We start from the raw sequence: 23997 nt of genomic DNA on the forward strand, positions 1-23997 counted from the left end.
CATGAAAGTTCACCTTCCAGAATACTTTTTTGCCCAAAAACACATTTTGAAAAAAAAAATGTTCAAATGCCTCTCCTGTGAAGTAGTTACATGCGACATACTCCTAGTTTCCTGTAAAGAGTCACATACTGTATGTGTATAAACATGTTAAATCTACATGTTGGGGGTGTGGGCATCACCTCTCAAAATGATTCTAACGGTGTTCTATACCACTGATGAGATTGTGACATGGTGGCTGTTGCATCACATGTATAGTTACTTCACCCATTAGAAAGGAGGCTGAATGATCCTCGAAGAAAGGAATAGGTTTTGAGGTTTTTCATGTCGAAGGTTACCCTTCAGTTAGGTTTAAATGTACTGCCAGCACCGGTCTAGCCTTTTCATCACATTCTAACAAAATACTACCAAGTTCCCTTAGGCTTCCAGACCACTGCACCTTCTAGTTCTTCCTGAAAAGTACATACAATCTGTGACTACATCTTTTTTTCCATCAGACTGAAATGCTTTCCCCCATTTTCATTAGACATGAATGGGCTCTGTGAGGGATTTCTGGTTCACAAGCTGGGATAGAGCATGTGGATGTAATAATGTAGTTCCCCTGATCAAGCCCTGGAAAAAACAAACAGTGTTACTTTTCCATGTCTGTGTCTGCTTGTCAATCACTTTCATCAAGATCGGTTTGAGATGTATCAAATATGTGTTTCTATTGGGAGGTAATTTGGAATTCAAGTAATAACATGATTGGTTTAATGGTTCTGTATGTTTCCAGTCATTGTGGAACATGTGCAGGTTTTGATCCGTTAAGTGTTTTCAGATAAACATAAATCACACACATCATCAAACTGCTTCTATCGCTCCAATGAATAGGAAGTAACACAAGGTGTCTATACAATATGGCTTCAAACCGTTCGCTTGGGGACACCAAACAAAGCTCTACTGGCTCTGATGCACATCTGGTTTTACAGATGCATCCCAATATAGCTGGCATGTATATTTCTATACTTAAAGCAAATTGTGCATACTTTTCTTTCACAGAGTCAACCAATACTCAATTACATAAACGAACATTATCATGGCAGTGGACAAGTACTGTAATTCATACTATGCTCTATCCAGTTTATCTTGAATGGCCTATGTATTGTCATTAGATGTGAGTTAAGAGTAAGGTTAGTGACCTGGACAGGCTGGTACTACTACTGATAGGACTAAAGTCAGAGTTTTATTTAGTTACATCTGAAAACATAAATAAGTGCTCAATTGTAACAAAACCACATTCAGTAATTATATTGTTTATTCATAATGGCATTATTTCAAATTCAAGAACCACACATTAGTCAACAGTTGTTCATATTTACACGCAGAGATTGGCTGCAATATATTTATAAATGTGTATACATATATGTCATTTCTTTATAAGATTGTATTTGTTTTTTATAGAAAATATCTTTCATCACAGAAATGTTTCACTGTCAACATGTTGCCATGACGCTTTTCTTCAACTCTTATGAATTTAGCCAGTGAGGTGGTTTGTATAGAAGTCATCCACTCCACCCAGTTCATAAGGGAAAACGGAGAAAAGGTAACAAGGTACCACTCATATTGGATTTTAAACGATTCATTCTTAAATAAGAAAGTTACAAAAACAATTAAAGTTCACAAGAAGACAAAAAAACACTATTCATATTTCTACAGGTAGGAACGTGAGGTGAAAACACTACACTTTGAATACTGATATTAAGCTTTGATTCCAAACTATCCACATGCCTGCAGCTGCATCTATACAGAGGCTGAGTATGTTTCGACGTAACATACATTTGTTAAAGGGTGCACTGTTAGAAAACAAAGTGCTATCCAGAACCTTAAAGAGTTCTTCGGCTGTCTCCATAGGAGAACCCTTTGAAGAATCCTTTATGGTTGCAGGTAGATCCTTTTTGGTTCCAGGTAGAAACCTTTTGGGTTCCATGTAGAACCTTTAGGGGTTCTATATAAAACCCTTTCTACAGGGGGTTCTACCTGGAACCCAAAAGGGTTATCCAATGGGGACAATCATAGAACCCATTTGGAACCCTTTTTCCTAAGAGTGTGTGTGTGGTGGAGGCAGGTAAAGAACAAAAGGTAGGAATCTCACAGACAGTAAAATGATAAAGGTATGGATAGTGGTTCTACAGGGTTTCAAATAAAGCTTTTTCATCAAACAATCAAGTGGAAAACCTGAACATCTATGTAGGCCTATGTAATGGAGTGAGAACACTGTGCATTTACCCTCATCTCTCTTTATGCATGTATGCATGACTAAATTGTGCTATACCATATACCATAACTTCATACAGAATGTAACAAAATAGGAAACTATATAATGATGCAGCAGATTGATAGACTGATGGACAGAAGCTGAATTCTAGATTAATGGATGAATAACAGGAAAATGTTCAGAAGCCTACAGAGAAGACAAATAAACATGGACACATCATAGATTACTCCCAACAGCAGTGGCAATAAACATGTGAATTCATAGATTCTGAACTATATACAATATTTATTGACTTTTTTTTCTCCACAGGTTTTCTTGTATTAAAAACACATTATTTATAGCTTCATAGATTTCAGTATAGATCGTGTTCTGGAGGTGCTCTTTGTGAAGAAGAGGGAGGGGTTGCTGCTCTCTGATGTGACACTAGAGGGACTGCCCAGGGCAGGGTAGGATGCTAAGGCTTCATCTGTGAGTGTGTGCCAACATACACTGTCACCAAGATGGTTCATTCAGAGGAATCTTTTTATAGGACTATAGAAATATAAAAATATATGAAAGAAAAACTGCTGTGAGGTACAAACACATTTTTCAAAGTGAAGCCATTTTATGAAGCCAATATTTAGCCAGTTACAGATGTGCTTTTAAAACATCCCACTGGCTGACATACGTACACGCTCTCACACGCAAACACACACATACATATAATACACTGCAAATATAGAAATCAACAAACAGTTGTATTGTAGCATCACTGGGCAGATGAATACGTCTCTGTAACATTTCAGTAGCGAACTGGTTAGTTGTGCGAACCTGAGATGGGTGACTTAACGCTAGCTATTAGAGTCCCATTAAGCTCCTTTATATTTGACCTGTGTGTGTGTATGTGTGTGTGTGTGCATGCAGGTTTATGTGTGTGTGTGTGCATGCAGGTTTGTGTGTGTGTGTGTGTGTGTGTGCATGCATATTTATGTGTGTGTGCGTATGTGTGTGCGGGTGTGTGTATGCATGCAGGTTTATGTGTGTGTGTACATGCAGGTTTATGTGTGTGTGTGTGTGTGTGTGAATGCAGGTTTATGTGTGTGTGTGTGTCATGCAGGTTTATGTGTGTGTGTGTGTGTGCGTGCACATGTATGTGTATCTTTCCAATCAGTGGAACTAGAAATGCTTATACTCCTGCTTACATGTCTCAGCTACCTCAGGCATGTGCTGCAAAATTACATCAACTACATTCTTGCCTTTGATAATACTTGACAATTTGGCAAAAACTGAAGACATTCTGAGTTGAGTCATTAAAACAACAAATGTTTGTTTTACTAAGTGATCGAGTGGTACTCTTCAAAATATTTACATTATCGTTGTCATATCAGCTGAAACCATGAAATTGCTTTGCATTCGTCTTACAGTAAAGTACAAATAAGTAAGTTGAAAATTGATTTTAGTCTTCTATTTACAGGAATATCAGGCTCCAATTGATGTTTACTAACAATATATTATATGTACACCTAGAAACAGGTTTTTGAACACAGCCCTACCCCAAACCCTGTGAAAAATCGTACAACACCAATATCAAGACATTTCTGTAGATCAATGTATGTATTAATCATATTCAAGCTTCTTCAAATGTACATGTAGATGATCTGGTAACATCTTAAAATAGAGTGAGTGAACATTAAACTAAATGTAATATAGGGCCATATGAGTATATGCAAATAAATTACACAAACACAATATTGTAATGATACATTAAACATGAGTGAAAAGTAAAAAATAGCCCATATACCCAAATCATTATATAGATATAGATTAGGTTAAATAGCCATATTTAGTATGCATGGTTAAAATAAGGGTGTATTCAATCAAACCTTTACCGCAGAAAACCACATGGGTGGTAAAATCACTTAGGTCATGTCTTGTAAAAATGCACCCTATCCTTACTTTTTCTGCCAGAAAATGTATGTTAAAAAAATGTATCATGTTTTTCTGCTGTGCGGGTTTGACTGAATTCCAGCCGTAGTCTCATGGCTGGAAACACACACACACAAAAAATCCTAAACGAACCCTTTACTTTCAACCATTACTTGTTCATCCTTATACTGTACATTTAAATGATGTTCATCACGTCACAACAAGAGTGCGATGGCTACCTTTGTTTGGATTGTGTAAAAGTAAGCGTCAGAAGACTTAATCAAAAGCCCCAAAAAAGAGAAGGAAGTGGACTTTTGTCCATTGATATTATTGAGAAAAGAACATGCGGATGTAAAGAAGCGAGAAGAAAAAATGCAATGCGAATTGTTTTGGGGTGAATACCACGTATGTTGAAAACATGCAATACGAATTGTTTTGGGGTGAATACCACGTATGTTGAAAACATGCAATACGAATTGTTTTGGGGTGAATACCACGTATGTTGAAAACATGCAATTGCACTTGAGGTGATGTCACAACATCTGCATGTAATGATAATTCATATGTTCATGGGGTTGTTTTCTATATTTAATTGTTACCGATCATCTAAGGGAGTCACCAAACACTAAAATGATCAGAAATCACTAATAAATAATTTATAATATTTGTGCAGTTATCGCTGTGTGTGTTTCCATACATTTTCAAGAAACATAGGAGATAAATTGTAATGTTCTAGTCTCTCTCTTCAAACTATATCTCTGTTTTGAGGGAGCAGTCTCAAGAGCACCAAGAAGTGTTGCACCACCTACTATACAGACACTATGGCTTTTGGATCTGTTTGTATGCAAAATGTTGTTTTACAAAGTCAGTGGTCAAACATGGTACACGCAACAGCTGTACGATGTACTACTGTGTGTTTTGGTTTCCAAAATGTTTATGACGTTTCTTAATTTCCATTGAATGCTGACTTTACTATTGGCAGTGTTGCCATAAGGTGATCATTCATGGAGTATTACTAATAAGGGAAACAACCAGACAGGAAAGGAGTATTATTACAGTATACGTATAGTAATCATTTGGCAGGAAAGGAGTATTATTACAGTATAAGTATAGTAATCATTTGGCAGGAAAGGAGTATTATTACAGTATACGTATAGTAATCATTTTGCAGGAAAGGAGTATTATTACAGTATACTTATAGTACTCATTTGGCAGGAAAGTAGAGTAATGGAATGCATTGACAGGAAATTAGTTATATTACAGTAAACTTATAGTAATCATTTGGCAGGAAATTAGTATTATTACAGTATAGTTATAGTAATCATTTGGCAGGGAAGTAGAGTAATGGAATGCATGAACAGGAAATTAGTATTATTACAGTATACTTATAGTAATCATTTGGCAGGACGTGAGTATTATAAGTATAGTAATGATTTGGCAGGAAAGGAGTATTATTACAGTATACTTATAGTAATCATTTGGCAGGAAAGAAGTATTATTACAGTATACTTATAGTAATCATTTGCAAGGAAAGTAGAGAAACTTAATGAACTGATTATCAGAAATAAACATATTATCTTAAGACGACAGTCCATTTTCAATTGAGATTTGGAGCTGCATTGTGCTTTCGTGCATTGTGGTTTCTCTTGCCAGCTTGCAGAGCAGCCTTTTCTCTCTATCATACTCTTTGTTTTGTATAGTTACTGTCAACACCTGGATATTTGATAAAGAAATGGCAGTAATGACAGTGTATAATTTAAGAAGGTGGAGCTGCTCAAAACCTTTGTTTTCAAAACCTTCCAACTTCCTGAAGATAATTATATCATGGACAAATTCTGGATGGATCCTCGCTGGAACTGTGATAGATATCATTACTTTTTAAATAATCATATACAAGAGATATTTACACATCATGGTGATAGGAAAGATTGTCTTTTGATGCATCATGAAATGCCTATCATAGAATCCTTAACTGCTGGCTCAATTCATTAGGAATAGGAATTACAAGATGCCATCTGATGTTTCTTAACAAACTAGAGCCAATGTTTGTTTCTGTATATCCACGTGAAGAACAATTATGAGCAAATACATCATATTATCCTGTAATCTTCCAGATATGTGAACAAACCATTTTTCAGAGACACGTTTGTGAATTTTTCTTCAATTGATCTTCTACATGATCTATCACTGTATCACTGACTCTTAAACTGCTTTGAAGACTAATGCAACATTCTCTTTCTCCATTTCTTTCTCGGTTTCTTCTCATTTTTTTGCAATATATTCAACTTCTACATTTCAAGTTAATATTCTGTACCTTTTCTGAATGAATACTTTAAGAAAACAATATCAAATCATGAATCAAAGGCTTTGTGATGCATTTATCTGTTAGCTATGCTACAGCATTCAATGTCAACGGCCGATAAACTTTACTTTCTAGTTTCTTCTGTCAAGGTTAGGAATGATGTTTGTTTCTGTCGTCTAAAATAGTATCTACTACACTATCAAACACTTTCATAGAATTGAAATAATGCTTCAAAATAAATAATATGATTTATCAACTATATCAAGGTAGAAAAGGTTGGTTAATCGTAAAACCCTTTAACTATGACTTAATACTATGAAAACGTGAAACTTCACAATATAAAGACAAAATAAATTCTAGGATAAATAACATTACATCTTTGAAGTAATGAGTCTTAGAAAAGATTGACCTGAACATGCTTGTAACTGTTTTAAGGAGTGTCTTTGTGGTCTGAGATATTTAAAAATCAATATATCATTAATATTTCTAACTATGTTTTGGCAACAAATTAGATAGATATATATATATAAAGATTTTAAAATGTAAAAACATACAAATATATGCAAACAAACGTTTAAAAATGATAAAATACTAAATTCACTAAATATTGTACTTGTAAAATTATAAACAAAAACTCTGGTACAGGCACCATACAGTATATGTTCTGAATTTCTCTCGCTCTCCTCTAAGGTTTTCATGTGTTAGCCAGCAATTAAGGTGTTCCAAGGTAAAATGGAGTCAGTCCTGATTTTGTTTTAGTAATTCAGTCTTGTGTTGCAAGAACAAACAGCAAAATGATAACTATTCAGAGAAAAACTAGCTTTGTTGTTTGTTTTGTTCTGCCTTGCTGAAGTCCATTTAGTTGACGTAGTAGAGCCAATAGATTATGTTGAACAAAGAAAAGACAGTGGGGAAGATCATTCTCGACCACTTGTCGATAGAGTTTACATCAGTCAAATCGGGAATGTTGATCTTCAGCTGTGAAGCATGCCTCCGTAGCCGGTTCTTCTTCTGAGGCATGTGGCGCTCCAGGGTGTTGCGTCCAAAGTTGTGCCTGGCCTGCAGCCCTGCTTTGCGGTACTGCAGGGTGGAGCTGTCATAAGTCAACATGGTGCTCCTGGGGTCACTGAGACCAAGGGTCAGCTCCGATGCTCCCATCTCATTCTTAATTTCTATAGTGCCCAGAAGAATATTTTCATGCGGGTCCATCTACAAGGTGAGAAGTTAAATGCATTATTAGTTATGCTACATGTAATGGATGGACAACTTAACGCTTAATGTCTCCACTATCCATACCAAGACATCACTCTTAAAGAGATTATTCTGTACTTTTGTATACTTTTTTAGCCAGTAGTTCTGAAAGGTGCACAATGTCATAGCGCTCTCTCTCTCTCTCTCTCTCTCTATCATGTGCCTTTTACTAGCTTTCACTCATATGGCAAGGAGATGAAGCTCATTGGTTGAACTCGAATTGCTAGGGGGCTGGACCACATGGGGGAAACTGTAGGGAAAATGGTGCAAAAAAACAGTCGTTTTCAAACTAGGGATTTCGTGGCTAATTGAGGTAAGACAGTAATTCTGCTCATAGATTATACAGGTATGAACTACTCATTGACACATCTAGCCCAAAGCGGGCGGTTAAAAAAATACTTAGTATCCGCCAAAGATGTCTTTTTGTAAGAGCCCCTGAACTCAATTCATGTTAAATCTGGGATGACTTACTGTATTTGTTCTAGAAAACAACTCATTTTGCTTTACTCACCCTGTCCTAACCATTACCCCATACATCTTAAAATGACAAATGAATATCAATGGAATACGTCTTAAGTTTATACCCTAGAAAGGAATTCAGTGACTTTGCAAAAATATTGATAAAATAACCATCATATGGAAGGAAACTGACGGTGAAAACAACATATCATATTTATATTGTAGTGTTAACACAGTTTATAATTCAAGTACTAATGGTCTTTTAACAGAAATATTTTCATAATGTGGGATGGCATGCAAACAAAACTTGAAAAAACAGATAAACCCATGTTTATGTGGGTAAAAGGGAGCTGTGGGTCCCTAGAATGTGAAAGGCATACTATACTTACTGATTTGCAGTGAGTTATACTCACTGACAATGTTGAGTTGAATGAACAAAATAGCAGGCACAATTGTTAAATCTAGAATTGGATGACTAAAAAAATGGATATAACACAAAGTGTAAACAAAGATGGCGATAACAGATGATAACAACACCAGTGTTGGTCTAAACGATAATGTATGGTAGAGAGGGGAGGATAGAGAGGGTAAGGTGACTTTATAATCATTCTCAGTGTGAACACAGAACCAACAATATGGTGACCTTACAGATGTAGGATCTTAATTTGTGCCAGTTTGCTACAGTAAAAAATAATCCTGCAGCAACAGGAAATGTGAATTATAATTTACGTTCATGTTTGTAGGGGTTGATACATTTTTCAAATAACGTGTGAAATTTCTAAGTAAAAATAACAATTTCAGGAGCCTTTTTAAACCTCAAACACACTACAAGTTTTACATTTCCTGGAAAATTCTCCTGCAACAGGGTGATCAAACTAAGATTCTACATCTGTATTACAACCTAATCATCCATATCATAATATTCCAGCAATTAATAACACACTAACCAGGTTTCCATCCAATGTTTTTATGCTAGGCTAGGTAAAAGTGCAAGGTGATGAACTTCACAGGCTAGGTAAAAGTGAAAGGTGATGAACTTCACAGGCTAGGTAAAAGTGCAAGGTGATGAACATCACAGGCTAGGTAAAAGTGCAAGGTGATGAACTTCACAGGCTAGGTAAAAGTGCAAGGTGATGAACTTCACAGGCTAGGTAAAAGTGCAAGGTGATGAACTTCACAGGCTAGGTAAAAGTGCAAGGTGATGAACTTCACAGGCTAGGTAAAAGTGCAAGGTGATGAACTTCACAGGCTAGGTAAAAGTGCAAGGTGATGAACTTCACAGGCTAGGTAAAAGTGCAAGGTGATGAACTCACAGGCTAGGTAAAAGTGCAAGGTGATGAACTTCACAGGCTAGGTAAAAGTGCAAGGTGATGAACTTCACAGGCTAGGTAAAAGTGCAAGGTGATGAACTTCACAGGCTAGGTAAAAGTGCAAGGTGATGAACTTCACAGGCTAGGTAAAAGTGCAAGGTGATGAATTTCACAGGCTAGGTAAAAGTGCAAGGTGATGAACTTCACAGGCTAGGTAAAAGTGCAAGGTGATGAACTTCACAGGCTAGGTAAAAGTGCAAGGTGATGAACTTCACAGGCTAGGTAAAAGTGCAAGGTGATGAACTTCACAGGCTAGGTAAAAGTGCAAGGTGATGAACTTCACAGGCTAGGTAAAAGTGCAAGGTGATGAACATCACAGGCTAGGTAAAAGTGCAAGGTGATGAACTTCACAGGCTAGGTAAAAGTGCAAGGTGATGAACTTCACAGGCCCTGCTCTCTAGCATTCATAGTGGAGGTGGACGCGTCCGAGGCTGGGGTGGGTGCCGTGCTATCACAGCGCTCGGGTACGCCACCAAAACTCCGCCCCTGTGCTTTCTTCTCAAGTAAGCTCAGCCCAGCGGAGCGTAACTATGATGTGGGGGACCGGGAGTTGTTAGCGGTGGTCAGGGCTCTGAAGGTGTGGAGACACTGGCTTGAGGGGGCTAAGCACCCCTTTCTCATCTGGACCGACCACCAGAATCTGGAGTATATTCGGGCAGCTAGGAGACTGAACCCGCGGCAGGCAAGGTGGGCCATGTTTTTTACTCGATTCCGGTTCACTTTATCACATAGACCGGGCTCCCAGAACGTGAAGGTGGACGCACTGTCCCGCTTCTACGACACGGAGGATAGGTCCACCGAACCTACTCCCATCCTTCCGGCCTCAAAGCTGATGGCACCGGTGGTATGGGAGGTGGACTCGGACATCGAGCGGGCGTTACGGGCTGAACCCGCGCCTCCTCAGTGTCCGTCGGGGCGGAGGTACGTGCCGCTTGGTGTTCGGGACCAACTGATTCGGTGGGCTCACGTCCTACCCTCCTCGGGTCACCCTGGGGTGAGGAGGACAGAAGGGAGCCTTCGGGGAAGGTATTGGTGGCCTACCTTGGCTAGGGACGTTAAGGTTTATGTCTCCTCCTGTTCGGTATGCGCCCAGAGTAAGGCTCCTAGGCACCTTCCTAGAGGGAAGTTACAACCCCTCCCTGTTCCACAACGGCCATGGTCACATCTATCCGTAGATTTCCTGACCGACCTTCCCCTGTCTCAGGGCAACACCACGGTTCTGGTGATTGTGGATCGGTTCTCTAAGTCCTGCCGTCTCCTCCCGTTGCCCGGTATCCCAACGGCCCTACAGACTGCGGAGGCATTATTCACCCACGTCTTCCGGCACTACGGGTTGCCGGAGGACATCGTTTCTGATTGGGGTCCCCAGTTCACGTCCCGAGTATGGAGGGCGTTCATGGAGCGTCTGGGGGTCTCGGTCAGCCTGACCTCCGGTTATCACCCTGAAAGTAATGGGCAGGTGGAGAGAGTAAACCAGGAGGTGGGTAGGTTTCTGCGGTCGTACTGCCAGGACCGGCCAGGGGAGTGGGCGAGATACATCCCCTGGGCTGAAATGGCCCAGAACTCATTACGCCACTCCTCTACTAATGTGTCCCCCTTTCAGTGTGTGTTGGGGTACCAGCCGGTCCTGGCACCGTGGCATCCGAGCCAGAACGAGGCTCCTGCGGTGGAGGAATGGGTGCAGCACTCCAAAGAAACCTGGAGGGCCATCCAGGAATCCTTTCAACAGGCTAGTGGACGGCAGAAAAGGAAGGACACTCCCCTTCCCGTTCGGGTGGCGCTCGGCGGTCGTCATCGCCGGCCTACTAGCTGCTACTGATTATTTCCTCCCCCTCCTTATGTGTTGATTGTGTGCACCTGTTTTGAGTTAGGTAGTAGGCTTTATTAGTCAGCCGGCCCGCAGGGTTCCTTGTGCGGGATTAATTATTGTGATCGTCTGTTTGGTGTACTTATGTGCACGTCTATTGGGTTTTGTGTTTTCCCATTTTGTGGGTTTTCCCTGGACGGTTTAAGTCCCCCTGTTTGGGGCATTTGTTTGTTCAGTACGCCCTGTGTTTTTGTGAGGGTTGGCTTATGTTCAGCGTTTGTATCAGTGCATTAAAATAGCACTCCCCTGAACTCTCTGCTTCCTGCGCCTGACTCCTCACCCACTACACTCAGACCGTTACAGAATCCCGCACCCTGGAATGGAGTCAGCAGGAGCAACAGCCACTCCCCTCCCATCGATGGAAGAGAGGGTTCTACATCACACCACCGTTCTCCATCGGATCGGAACGCCGATGGATCTGGTGATGGAGAGAATGGACCGATGGGAGAGAAGCGGTCTCCTCTCTCCACCTTCGGCCCTTCCTGCTCATTCCTCACCTTCCCACGACTTCAGCACCCTCCGTCTTATGCTCCCGAGGGTCTATGATGGAACGGCAGCAGGGTGCCAGGGGTTCTTACTCCAGCTAGAACTGTACCTGGCCACCGTCAGACCTACTCCCTCGGGAGCGGAGAGGGTGAATGTCCTCATTTCCTGCTTCACGGGTCGTGCTCTGGAGTGGGCAAATGCAGTTTGGAATGGCCCAGACTCAGCGAAGGAGCACTACCCCGAGTTTTCTCGCCGTTTCCGCGCCGTGTTTGACCATCCTCCAGATGGCCGAGCGGCGGGAGAACGACTATTCCATCTCCGGCAGGAGAAAAGGAGCGCCCAGGATTACGCGTTGGAGTTCCGTACCTTGGCAGCAGGATCCGGGTGGAACGACAGGGCCCTTATCGACCACTACAGGTGTAGTCTCCGGGAGGACGTCCGCAGGGAGCTAGCGTGTCGGGACACCGCTCTTTCCTTGGATGAGCTAATTGACAGGTCCATCCGACTGGACAATCTGCTGGCGGCCCGCGGGCGTTCGGAGAGGGTCCTGTGTGTTCCACCACCCAGCACCTCCACTCCTGTTCCGATGGAGTTGGGAGGGGCTTTGCCGAGGGGTACCGGAGGAGGAGGCTCCCTCTGCACCAACTGTGGTCGGAGAGGACACACGGCCGATCGGTGCTGGGGGGGTCCGTCTGGGAGTCGAGATGGCAGGCGGAACATTTCTCGATCACCCCAGGTGAGTCAGCACCAAACTCACCCAGAACCCCCTGTTGGTCACATGTTTGTCTTGATTTTTTTTCTTAAATTTTTCCCCTCTTCCCAGCATAGGGTGCTAGTCGATTCAGGCGCAGCTGGGAACTTTATGGATCGCGGACTTGCTATTAAATTAGGTGTTCCGCTTGTGCCGATAGATTCTCCCATTCCCGTGCACTCCCTAGATAGCCAGCCATTAGGGTCAGGGGTGGTCAGGGAGACCACAATCCCACTGGACATGGTAACGCAGGGGAATCATAGGGAGCGTATCAGTCTCTATATTATTGATTCGCCTGCGGTTTCCAGTGGTGTTGGGGATTCCCTGGCTGGCCCGGCACAATCCTAAAATTTTGTGGAGACAGGGGTTCTCCAGGGGTGGTCAGAGGAGTGTTCTGGAAGGTGTCTGGGAGTTTCCGTTGGTGCCACCTCGGTGGAAAGTCCAGACCAGGGTCCCACAGTGTGCATTCCCCCCGAGTATGCCGATTTGGCAATCGCTTTTAGTAAAAAGAAGGCGACTAAATTACCACCACATCGACCGGGAAGGGATTGTGCGATAGATCTCCAGGTAAACGCTGCGCTTCCCAAGAGTCACATGTACCTATTGTCCCAAGAGGAGACGTTGGCTATGGAGACATATATCACGGAGTCTCTGGGACAGGGGTACATTCGGTCCTCCATTTCACCCGTCTCCTCGAGTTTCTTTTTTGTGAAGAAAAAGGAGGGAGGTTTGCGTCCTTGTATTGATTATAGAGGTCTAAATGCCATCACAGTGGGGTTCAGCTACCCACTACCTCTCATTGCTACGGCAGTGGAATCCTTTCAGGGAGCGCAGTTCTTCACAAAATTGGATCTCAGGAGCGCGTATAGCCTGGTGCGTATTCGGAAGGGAGACGAGTGGAAAACCGCATTTAGTACCACATCGGGCCACTATGAGTACTGCGTCATGCCGTATGGGTTAAAAAATGCTCCAGCCATTTTTCAATCCTTTGTAGACGATATTCTCAGGGACCTGCACGGGCAGGGAGTGGTTGTTTATATCGATGACATTCTGATCTACTCAGCCACTCACGCCGCGCATGTGTCTCTGGTACGCAAGGTGCTTGGTAGATTGCTGGAGCATGACCTATACGTCAAGGCTGAGAAGTGTGTGTTCTCCAAACGAGCCATCTCCTTTCTGGGTTATCGCATTTCCACCTCGGGGGTGGAGATGGAGGGTGACCGCAGTAAGGCCGTGCGTAATTGGCCGACTCCAACCACGGTAAAAGAGGTGCAGCGGTTTTGGGGTTTTTCCAACTACTACCGGAGGTTTATCCGGGGTTTTGGCCAGGTAGCGGCTCCAATTACCTCACTGCTAAAGGGGGGCCCGGTGCGGTTGCAGTCTATCTCTATCTGCGAGCTGTTGGCAAGAGCACACGTGCAAATACCAGAGTCGCTATATATACAGTATATACAGTGGGGAGAACAAGTGTCACGACTCCGACCGAAGGACACTCCCCTTCCCGTTCGGGTGGCGCTCAGCGGTCGTCATCGCCGGCCTACTAGCTGCTACTGATTATTTCCTCCCCCTCCTTATGTGTTGATTGTGTGCACCTGTTTTGAGTTAGGTAGTAGGCTTTATTAGTCAGCCGGCCCGCAGGGTTCCTTGTGCGGGATTAATTATTGTGATCGTCTGTTTGGTGTACTTATGTGCACGTCTATTGGGTTTTGTGTTTTCCCATTTTGTGGGTTTTCCCTGGACGGTTTAAGTCCCCCTGTTTGGGGCATTTGTTTGTTCAGTACGCCCTGTGATTTTGTGAGGGTTGGCTTATGTTCAGCGTTTGTATCAGTGCATTAAAATAGCACTCCCCTGAACTCTCTGCTTCCTGCGCCTGACTCCTCACCCACTACACTCAGACCGTTACAACAAGTGTTTGAAACACTGCCGATTTTGCACGTTTTCCTACTTACAAAGCATGTAGAGGTCTGTCATTTTTATCATAGGTACACTTCAACTGTGAGAGGCTGAATCTAAAACAAAAATCCAGAAAATCACATTGTGTGATTTTTAAAGTAATTCATTTGCATTTTATTGCATGACATAAGTATTTGATCACCTACCAACCAGTAAGAATCCCGGCTCTCACAGACCTGTTAGTTTTTCTTTAAGAAGCCCTCCTGTTCTCCACTCACTACCTGTATTAACTGCACCTGTTTGAACTCGTTACCTGTATAAAAGACACCTGTCCACACACTCAATCAAACAGACTCCAACCTCTCCACATTGGCCAAGAACAGAAAGCTGTGTAAGGACATCAGGGATAAAATTGTAGACCTGCACAAGGCTGGGATGGGCTACAGGACAATAGGCAAGCAGCTTGGTGAAAAGGCAACAACTGTTGGCGCAATTATTAGAAAATGGAAGAAGTTAAAGATGACGGTCAATCACCCGGTCTGGGGCTCCATGCAAGATCTCAACTCGTGAGCATCAATGATCATGAGGAAGGTGAGGGATCAGCCCAGGACTATACCGCAGGACTATACGGCAGGACCTGGTCAATGACCTGAAGAGAGCTGGGACCACAGTCTCAAAGAAAACCATTAGTAACACACTAGGTCCAGGCCCGTCTGAAGTTTGCCAATGACCATCTGGATGATCCAGAGGAGGAATGGGAGAAGGTCATGTGGTCTGATGAGACAAAAATAGAGCTTTTTGGTCTAAACTCCACTCGCCATGTTTGGAGGAAGAAGAAGGATGAGTACAACCCCAAGAACACCATCCCAACCGTGAAGCATGGAGGTGGAAGCATCATTCTTTGGGGATGCTTTTCTGCAAAGGAGACAGGACGACTGCACCGTATTGAGGGGAGGATGGATGGGGCCATGTATCGTGAGATCTTGGCCAACAACCTCCTTCCCTCAGTAAGAGCATTGAAGATGGGTCATGGCTGGGTCTTCCAGCATGACAACAACCCGAAACACACAGCCAGGGCAACTAAGGAGTGGCTCCGTAAGAAGCATCTGAAGGTCCTGGAGTGGCCTAGCCAGTCTCCAGACCTGAACCCAATAGAAAATCTTTGGAGGGAGCTGAAAGTCCGTATTGCCCAGCGAGAGCCCCGAAAACTGAAGGATCTGGAGAAGGTCTGTATGGAGGAGTGGGCCAAAAGAAATAATAATATAACACAAATTTGTTAGTGAGAAAACCATCAGTACAGTTGAAAAACCGATAGAAACCCATTTAACTTGTATCTTCTATTTGGTACATGGGAATTCAACTGCAAAATGTATTTTTAGGTGCAATACATCATCACGCACAGCCTTTTATCTGTTAACAAGTACATTTAATGCAAATACATCTCTGGTGGGAAAATGTTGTTTTTATGCAGATGTGAGAATAATCGCATGAAATTCTGTCACCAATTGGATGGAAACATAGCTACTGAAACGTATAATGTATTCACCAAAACGGGAAGCTATCCCTCGCTGTTATTTGCTAGATGTTACCATGTAGAGTACTGCAGATACGTACATAACATTTACATTTGTTTAGAAGTAGCAAACCAGTGTCTAAAAGTGGAGTTCAGGGATAAGGGGAGGACGATGATGATGATAATGATGATGGTGATGGAAACTCTAGGTACAATTTAATAAGTCAAACTATAAAATGGACTCTAGTTGGGTTGTAAATATGTATTGCGTTGTACTGTAAGTTGTCACTCTCAGTTGTTAATCCAGTACCTTATTCTTTTCCTCGCCTAGTCCTATCGCTGCATCGTCCACAAAGATTGGTTCCCACATCGAGTCATGAGCGTCAATATCCCTCTGTTTCATTCTGGCATACAGAGTATCGTCTCTCTGAACTACATTTCCCACCAACCACTGCAAGCATAAAAAATAATTATGCTCACTTGAGTCAGCTGCCGGGAGAGGCAACACAAAATAGACAATTATGTTTTAGGTAACCATGGTCAGAGAGGCAGTTGCTGTAACTATCTTTTTTAAAACTCTGAGTGTGTATTTTACTCACAGTTGAATACAACAATAAACTACTATTCATCTCTTTATTTAAATGAAATCCACAACATCCAAATCTCTATCCAAAGCAAGTTTTCTGTTGTATGAGTCAACCTGAAAACAGACCCTGATACACCGTGTGTTCATTGAGTTGACCCAGTTACCATGTAGATTAGAGAAAAGCTTTTGAAATTCTCCATCCCATTTCGGTACATTACAAAACAGGTCAATGTAATAGGAAGAATACACATCACATTATTCTTCACTTCACATCTCTCTAGGCTCTCCCATGGGTTCTAAAGGCTTCCTGGCCTTTCATTCCATTTCATTTGGACAAAAGAACACAGTGACAGATGTGCTCTGTCTGCCTGTGTTTCAGATGGCAAAGCGCCTTATTTGGATTTCTCACAGGACTGATGTAGGCTCATGAAGGCTTGTCCTCCTTGGCGGTAAGGCAGAGTAGCATTAATCCAAACCCCCATTTGAAGTCGTGAAACTATTCCCCATCATGATTACCTTGCTTGTCTTCACAATCAGTCTTTTCAATAATTAAATTCACTTTCATAAAGTGAAGACGAAAAAGAGAAAACATCAAATTCATATAAGCTGAAGAGTCAAGTCATGGCACTACTTTCATCTGAAAATGTTGGCGTTAAAATGAATGTGTGTGTGTGTTCACAGTGAAATAGTGAAGTTAAGAAAACAGACTGGACAGGAACAACTAGTACAGTGATTCACGATACAGGAAAGACTACACGTGTAATTATTATACCGTTTGTGAATATTTATGATAAGTCATATTTCTATCAAGTATGTAGTAATTTTTTCTAAAAGCGCACAAAGATGATTCACTACCTAGAGCAGGGCTCTCCAACCCTGTTCCTGGAGAGCTACCCTCCTGTGGGTTTTCACTCCAACCCTGTTCCTGGAGAGCTACCATCCTGTAGGTTTTCAAACTACAGTTGTAACTAACCTGATTCAGCTTATAAAACAGCGAATTAATGAATCAGGTGTGCTAGATAAGGGTTGGAACAAAAACCTACATGACGGTAGCTCTTCAAGAATAGGGATGGAGAGGCCTGACCTAACTTGTACCATCTATCCAGTGGGCTACTCTTTAAAATACTGGGTATTATGTACAGTGTACAGGAAAATGCTGTGTAGGTGCATGGTGTCCACTGTACCTTGTTTGGATCCATTCTCATTTTCTCATTGTTGGCAACAGCTTCTTTCTCAGCCGCTCTCTTCTGGCGCTGGGGTCCTCTGCCGAAGAAGATGTAGTTGACCAAGGCGTACTCTAGCAGGGCCAGGAAGACGAATACGAAGCAACCCATAAGATACATGTCAATGGCCTTGACGTAGGGGATCTTGGGAAGGGTCTCCCGCAGGTGAGTGTTGATGGTGGTCATGGTCAGCACAGTGGTGATTCCTGGGAAAATAACCTGCCCATCATCACCATCACAGATCATCACAGGAGACCAACAATCCACCTCATTAGCAGAGGACTCCCACAGAGAGAGAAATTCAACCTTGACCTCAGATCTGAGTAGGCTGCTGTGACTAACAAGAAAGCCCCTGCTGGCTTTCATTACCATTTCTGTTCAATGAGTCGTGACAGTCAAATTGGAGGTCAACTCACTGTTAAAAGGGACTTTGGTGTTTTCTACTTTTATGTCGAAGCTTACTAATGTCTTGTTTCAACTCTTTTAATATGACACAGATTATTCTTGCTTTTTTTGGCATTGACTGCATGCATTCTGTAAATGACATTCTTCATTGTCCACCTCTGATTCTGATATAAATCAAGCATTGCATCCATACACAATTGCAATGCACCTCCCACAGCTGTATTTGTTGTAGAGTTAGTGTCTATAATGCCTGAAAGCAGGACAGGGTCAAACGATTCATAAACCGAGGTCTGATCTGGGTTGACCCTGTAACTCCCTGTCCAGCCGACTCCATGATTAAGCATTACTTCTGGTTTTCATTAAATCCCGCACATGCTTCCCTCTTGGATAAATAAATGCAGGCCAGTCTCCAATCAGGGAGAGTACTGCTCTTGTCGAGGGTGCAAGCCAGAGTGAGAGAGAGGGGATCTTCCTACATCCCACGCACCACAGACCTCATGGTCTAGACTTACGTAATGAAGGATGACAGCGAGAAAATGTTGACTTCCAAAAAAAGGGGAACAAAAAAACGCAGAGGCACTCAAATCAAAGTGGAAACAAATCACTTCAGTCATCCATCACTCTCCTTTAGGAAGCGTCTCGGTTGTTGTGTTCTGCAATGCTGCTACATCATGCCTTTTTCTCCATTTTCTCCAAAGTGAAACTCCAACATAAAACAAACAAATATTTTTTCTCCTTCCTGAATTCAAGTGAATATCGTTTGGCAATGTAAGGTGAGACTATTATAGACTAGATTCAAAACCAATATAGATATTTTTTTTAAAGACAGCAAAACATCCTGTATTTTTAAGACATAGTGTTACACTATGGATTCCCGCTAAGGAAACCATGCCTCAAACTTTTGCTTTGGCTAAGGTTCTCATAGCTTAGTCACTGGTCACATGACAAATCCATGACACACAAGTCCCTACCCAAAGCCACTCTGGCAGCGGAAGCGTCATAGTTGATCCAGAAGGAGACCCAGGAAAGGATGGTGATCAGGATAGAGGGCATGTAGGTCTGCAGGATGAAGTAGCCAATGTTTCTCTTCAGCTTGAAGCTGAGGGAGAGTCGGGGGTAGGATCCTACAGGGAGAAAGATCAACATATAGACGTTGTTAACGTAAGACGACACAAGATTAACATACCTGACATACAGGTGGCGTGTCTGCTGGGCTTGTTGCAGAATAACTTTCTATTGATTTTACATTGCTTTACGTTTGCCTCCAGAGGCTATCACTACAGTATATGGTTGACAACCTACAGTATGCCTGACAAAGGCTGCCTGAAGGGTCCCACTCCCTTTTGAGGCTGATCCAAAACATCGCCCGGCGGAGAAGAGGTACCCGGAGTGGACTTCTAGTCCGACTCAGGAGGCGCACACACCACCCACCACTTCCGAGTATATTACTCGCTAATGTTCAGTCTCTAGATAATAAAGTTCATTAGCTGAGGGTGAGGATTACCTTCCAGAGAGACATCAAAGATTGTAACACACTCTGTTTCACAGAAACATGGCTCTCTCAGGATTTACTGTCTAAGTCCATACAGCCTGTTTGGTTCTCAGTTCATCACACAGACAGGAATAAATATCTCTCCGGGAAGAACAAGGGCGGGGGTGTATGTTTCATGATTAACTACTCATGGTTTGATTGTGATAACATACAGGAACTCAAGTCCTTTTGTTCACCCGACCTAGAACACCTCACAATCAAATGGCGACCGTATTACCTCCCAAGAGAATTCTCTTTGGTTATAGTCACAGCCGTGTATATTCCCCCTCAAGCTGATACCACAACGGCCCTCAAAGAACTTCACTGGACTTCATGCAAACTGGAAACCACACATCCTGAGGCCGCATTTATTGTAGCTGGGGATTTTAACAAAGCATATTTGATGAAAACTCTATCAACACCTCAACTGTAGTACTCGCGCTGCTCGACCACTGCTACTCCAACTTCCGGGATGCCTACAGGGCCCTCCCCCGCCCTCCATTCAGCAAATCTCCATTTTGCTCCTCCCTTCCTATAGGCAGAAATTGAAACAGGAAGTACCCGTGCTAAGGACTATTCAATGCTGGTCTGACCAACTGGAATCCACGCTTCAAGATTGTTTTTACCCAGACTGGGATATGTTCCGGGTAGCCTCCGTGAATAACACTGACGAATATACTGATATGGTAACTGAGTTAATAAGGAAGTGTATAGGAGATGTTGTACCCACTGTGACTATTAAAACCTACCCTAACCAGAAACCGTGGATAGATGGCAGCATTCGTGTAACACTGAAAGCGCGAACCACCCCATTTAACCATGGCAAGGTGACTGGGAATATGGCAGAATACATACAGTGTAGTTATTCTCTCAGTAAGACAATCATACAGGCAAAACGTCAGTATAGAGACAAAGTGGAGTTGCAATTCCATGGCTCAGACATGAGACGTATGTGGCAGGGTCTACAGACAATCATAGACTACAAAAGGACAACCAGCCAAGTCGCAAACCCCAACGTCTTGCTTCCGGACAAGCTAAAATCCGTCTTCCCCCGCTTTGCGGATAACACAGTGCCATCGACGCGGCCTGCTACCATGACTGTGGGCTCTACTTATCCATGGCCGACGTGAGTAAGACATTTAAGCCAGTTAACCCTGCCGGCCCAGGCGGCATCTCCAGCCACGTCCTCAGTACATGCGCAGACCAGCTGGCTGGTGTGTTTACGGACACATTCAATCTCTCCCTATCCAAGTCCGCTGTCCCCACATGCTTCAAGATGACCACCATTGTTCCTGTACCCAAGAAAGCAAAGGTAACTGAACTAAATTACTATCACCCCGTAGCACTCACTTCTGTCATCATGAAGTGCTTTGAGAGACTAGTCAATGATCATATCACCTCTACCTTACCTGATACCCTAGACCCACTTCAATTTGCTTTTTACTGCCCCAATAGATCCACAGACGATACAATCGCCATTGCACTGCACACTGCCCTATCCCATTTGGACAAGAGGGATACCTATGTAAGAATGCTGTTCATTGACTATGGCTCGGCATTCAATACCATAGTACCCTCCAAAGTAGGAAACAACACCTCTACTTCGCTGAACCTCAACACTGGGGACCCACAAGGGTGCGTGCTCAGCCCCCTTCTGTACTCCCTGTTCACCCATGACTGCGTGACCACGGACACCTCCAACTCAATCATCAAGTTTGCAGATGACACAAAAGTAGTAGGCTTGATTACCAACAACAACAAGACAGCCTACAGGGAGAAGGTGAGGGCTCAGAGTATGGGGCCAGGACAATAAGCTCTCACTCAACAAAACAAAGTAGATGATCGTGGACTTCAGGAAACAGCAGAGGGACCACCCCCGTATCCACATCGACGGGACCACAGTGGAGAAGGTGGAAAGCTTCAAGTTCCTCAGCGTACACATCACTGACAAACATACAGTGTGGTGAAGAAGGCGCAACAGAGCCTTTTCAACCTCAGGAGGCTGAAGAAACTTGGCTTGGCACCTAAAACCTTTACAAACTTTTACAGATGCACAATTGAGAGCATCCTGTCGGGCTATATCACCGCCTGGTACGGCAACTGCACCGCCCGTAACCACAGGGCTCTCCAGAGGGGGGTGCGGTCTGCCCAACTCATCACTGGGGGCAAACTACCTGCCCTCCAGGACACCTACAGATCAAATCAAATCAAATGTATTTATATAGCCCTTCTTATATCAGCTGATATATCAGTGCTGTACAGAAACCCAGCCTAAAACCCCAAACAGAAAGCAATGCAGGTGTAGAAGCATGGTGGCTAGGAAAAACTCCCTAGAAAGGCCAAAACCTAGGAAGAAACCTAGAGAGGAACCAGGCTATGAGGGGATGGCCAGTCCTCCTCTGGCTGTGCCGGGTGGAGATTAACAGAACATGGCCAAGATGTTCAAATGTTCATAAATGACCAGCATGGTCAAATAATAATAATCACAGTAGTTGTAGTAGTACTAGTACTACCAGTAGTAGTAGTACAGCACCCAATGTCACAGGAAGAACAACAACCACCCGAGCCACTGCCTGTTCACCCGGCTATCATCCAGAATGCGAGGTCAGTACAGGTGCATCAAAGCTGCAACCGAGAGGCAGAAAAACAGCTTCTATCTCAAGGCCATCAGACTGTTAAATAGCCATCACTAGCACATTAGAGGCTGTTGCCTATATACATAGACTTCAAATCACTGGACACTAAATAAATGGAACATTAGTCACTTTAATAATGTTTACATATTTTGCATTACTGATCTCATTTGTATATACTGTATTCTAGTCTATTCTACTGTATCTTAGTCTATGCCGCTCTGACATTGCTCGTCCATATATTTATATATTCTTAATTCCATTCCTTTACTTAGATTGGTGTGAATTGTGTGTATTGTTGTGAAATTGTTAGATATTACGTGTTAGATATTACTGCACTGTTGGAGCTAGAAACACAAGCATTTTGTCATACCATAACACTTGCTAAACATGTGTATGTGACCAATAACATTTCATTTTATTTTATTTTTTGTTTGCCTCCAGAGTCTATCACTACAGAATTTGATTAACAACCTACAGTATGCCTGACAAAGGCTGCCTGAAGGGTCCCACTACCTGTTGTCATTTCCAAGATATCTGTCGGGGAAATAGTCAACAGAAAGAATACTTGTTCTGGGTCTAACTCTGTGGCATCAGCGTTCTCATGCATTATCAGGGTTATGACTATCTCTAAACGTATGAAGAGAGGGCTTCTTTGCCTGCCTAGGAGAGCACTACATTTTTTCTTATCTAGGCTTTATTTGAAATAAACCCAGCAGACTGCTGTATGGCAGCATTGCTTGAACACGCTCATATATTGGGTCCTTTGGGATTGGGATGTATTTTGGTTAGGTTGTATTATTACTACAATGGCAGGCGAGGGGGACCGTTAGAGCTGACATCAAGAAGGACCCACAGTATAAGGAGCTGAGGAAAAGCTAAACAGAAGGTGCAAGAGGAAGAGAATGTGAATGCATGACAGAGTGGGTATAAAACCGCCTCCGGCACACATCTCCAGTGAGTAGTTCACAGTTAGTTTTGACGTTGCCGTTAGTTAAAGACTTTCAGTGAGTTTAGTGTGCGGCGCACAGCAAATAGAGATGCAGGCAGGGTTTCCTCAAGGACTAATGAAACAGTGGGGGTGTTAAGGTTACAGTCTGGTTAATAAAGCAACAAGGGCATTTGTTGGTCTTCACCACAACATTGGAGGAGGGGGGTATTTGATAAATGCCAACCATTTCTGCTGATGTGTGCTTCTACATGTAACCTGAGGGTCAGCCCTTACTGGTCTCAGCAGGCTGCTGTAGAAAATGGTAATCCCCCATCCTCAATGCCTAAGCAGTGCAGTCACAGCCCATATAGAAAGGGATGAGCTGTAACTACTATACATTCTTTATGCATCAGAAAACATTGGGTTTACCAGTTCATAGGGACACATGAGCATCATAAGGTACAGGACAAGCTGTAATTGTTTGACTCACTCTGTGTAATTGTACTGCTCCCATTCAATAAAGTTGTTTCCCCGAACCTCTACATACACTGCCACTGTCCTATTGCCTGCTTGCATAACAAATTCATGAAAATAAAAATAACGTAGACTATGAATAAATAATTCAATAAAAACATTTTTT

At 42.8% G+C, this 23997-nt stretch overlaps 1 protein-coding gene across 1 annotated transcript in view; it reads right to left on the minus strand.

Annotated features, from left to right (window-relative positions):
• Positions 1 to 3312: 3312 nt before the first annotated feature.
• The window catches only part of LOC112228321 (gamma-aminobutyric acid receptor subunit beta-2), a 100355-nt gene continuing 79670 nt past the window's right edge, over positions 3313 to 23997 (minus strand). The window contains exons 7-10 of the mRNA XM_024393531.1: positions 19234 to 19386; positions 17819 to 18063; positions 16359 to 16499; positions 3313 to 7667 (exon numbers count right to left, since the gene is read on the minus strand). Coding sequence (XP_024249299.1) covers positions 7317 to 7667; positions 16359 to 16499; positions 17819 to 18063; positions 19234 to 19386 — 890 coding nt within the window. The 3' untranslated portion in view covers positions 3313 to 7316. The remainder of the gene's footprint in view (positions 7668 to 16358; positions 16500 to 17818; positions 18064 to 19233; positions 19387 to 23997) is intronic.

Source organism: Oncorhynchus tshawytscha, linkage group LG30 (genome assembly GCF_018296145.1).
Source record: "Oncorhynchus tshawytscha isolate Ot180627B linkage group LG30, Otsh_v2.0, whole genome shotgun sequence".
NCBI classification, from domain to species: Eukaryota; Metazoa; Chordata; class Actinopteri; order Salmoniformes; family Salmonidae; genus Oncorhynchus; species Oncorhynchus tshawytscha.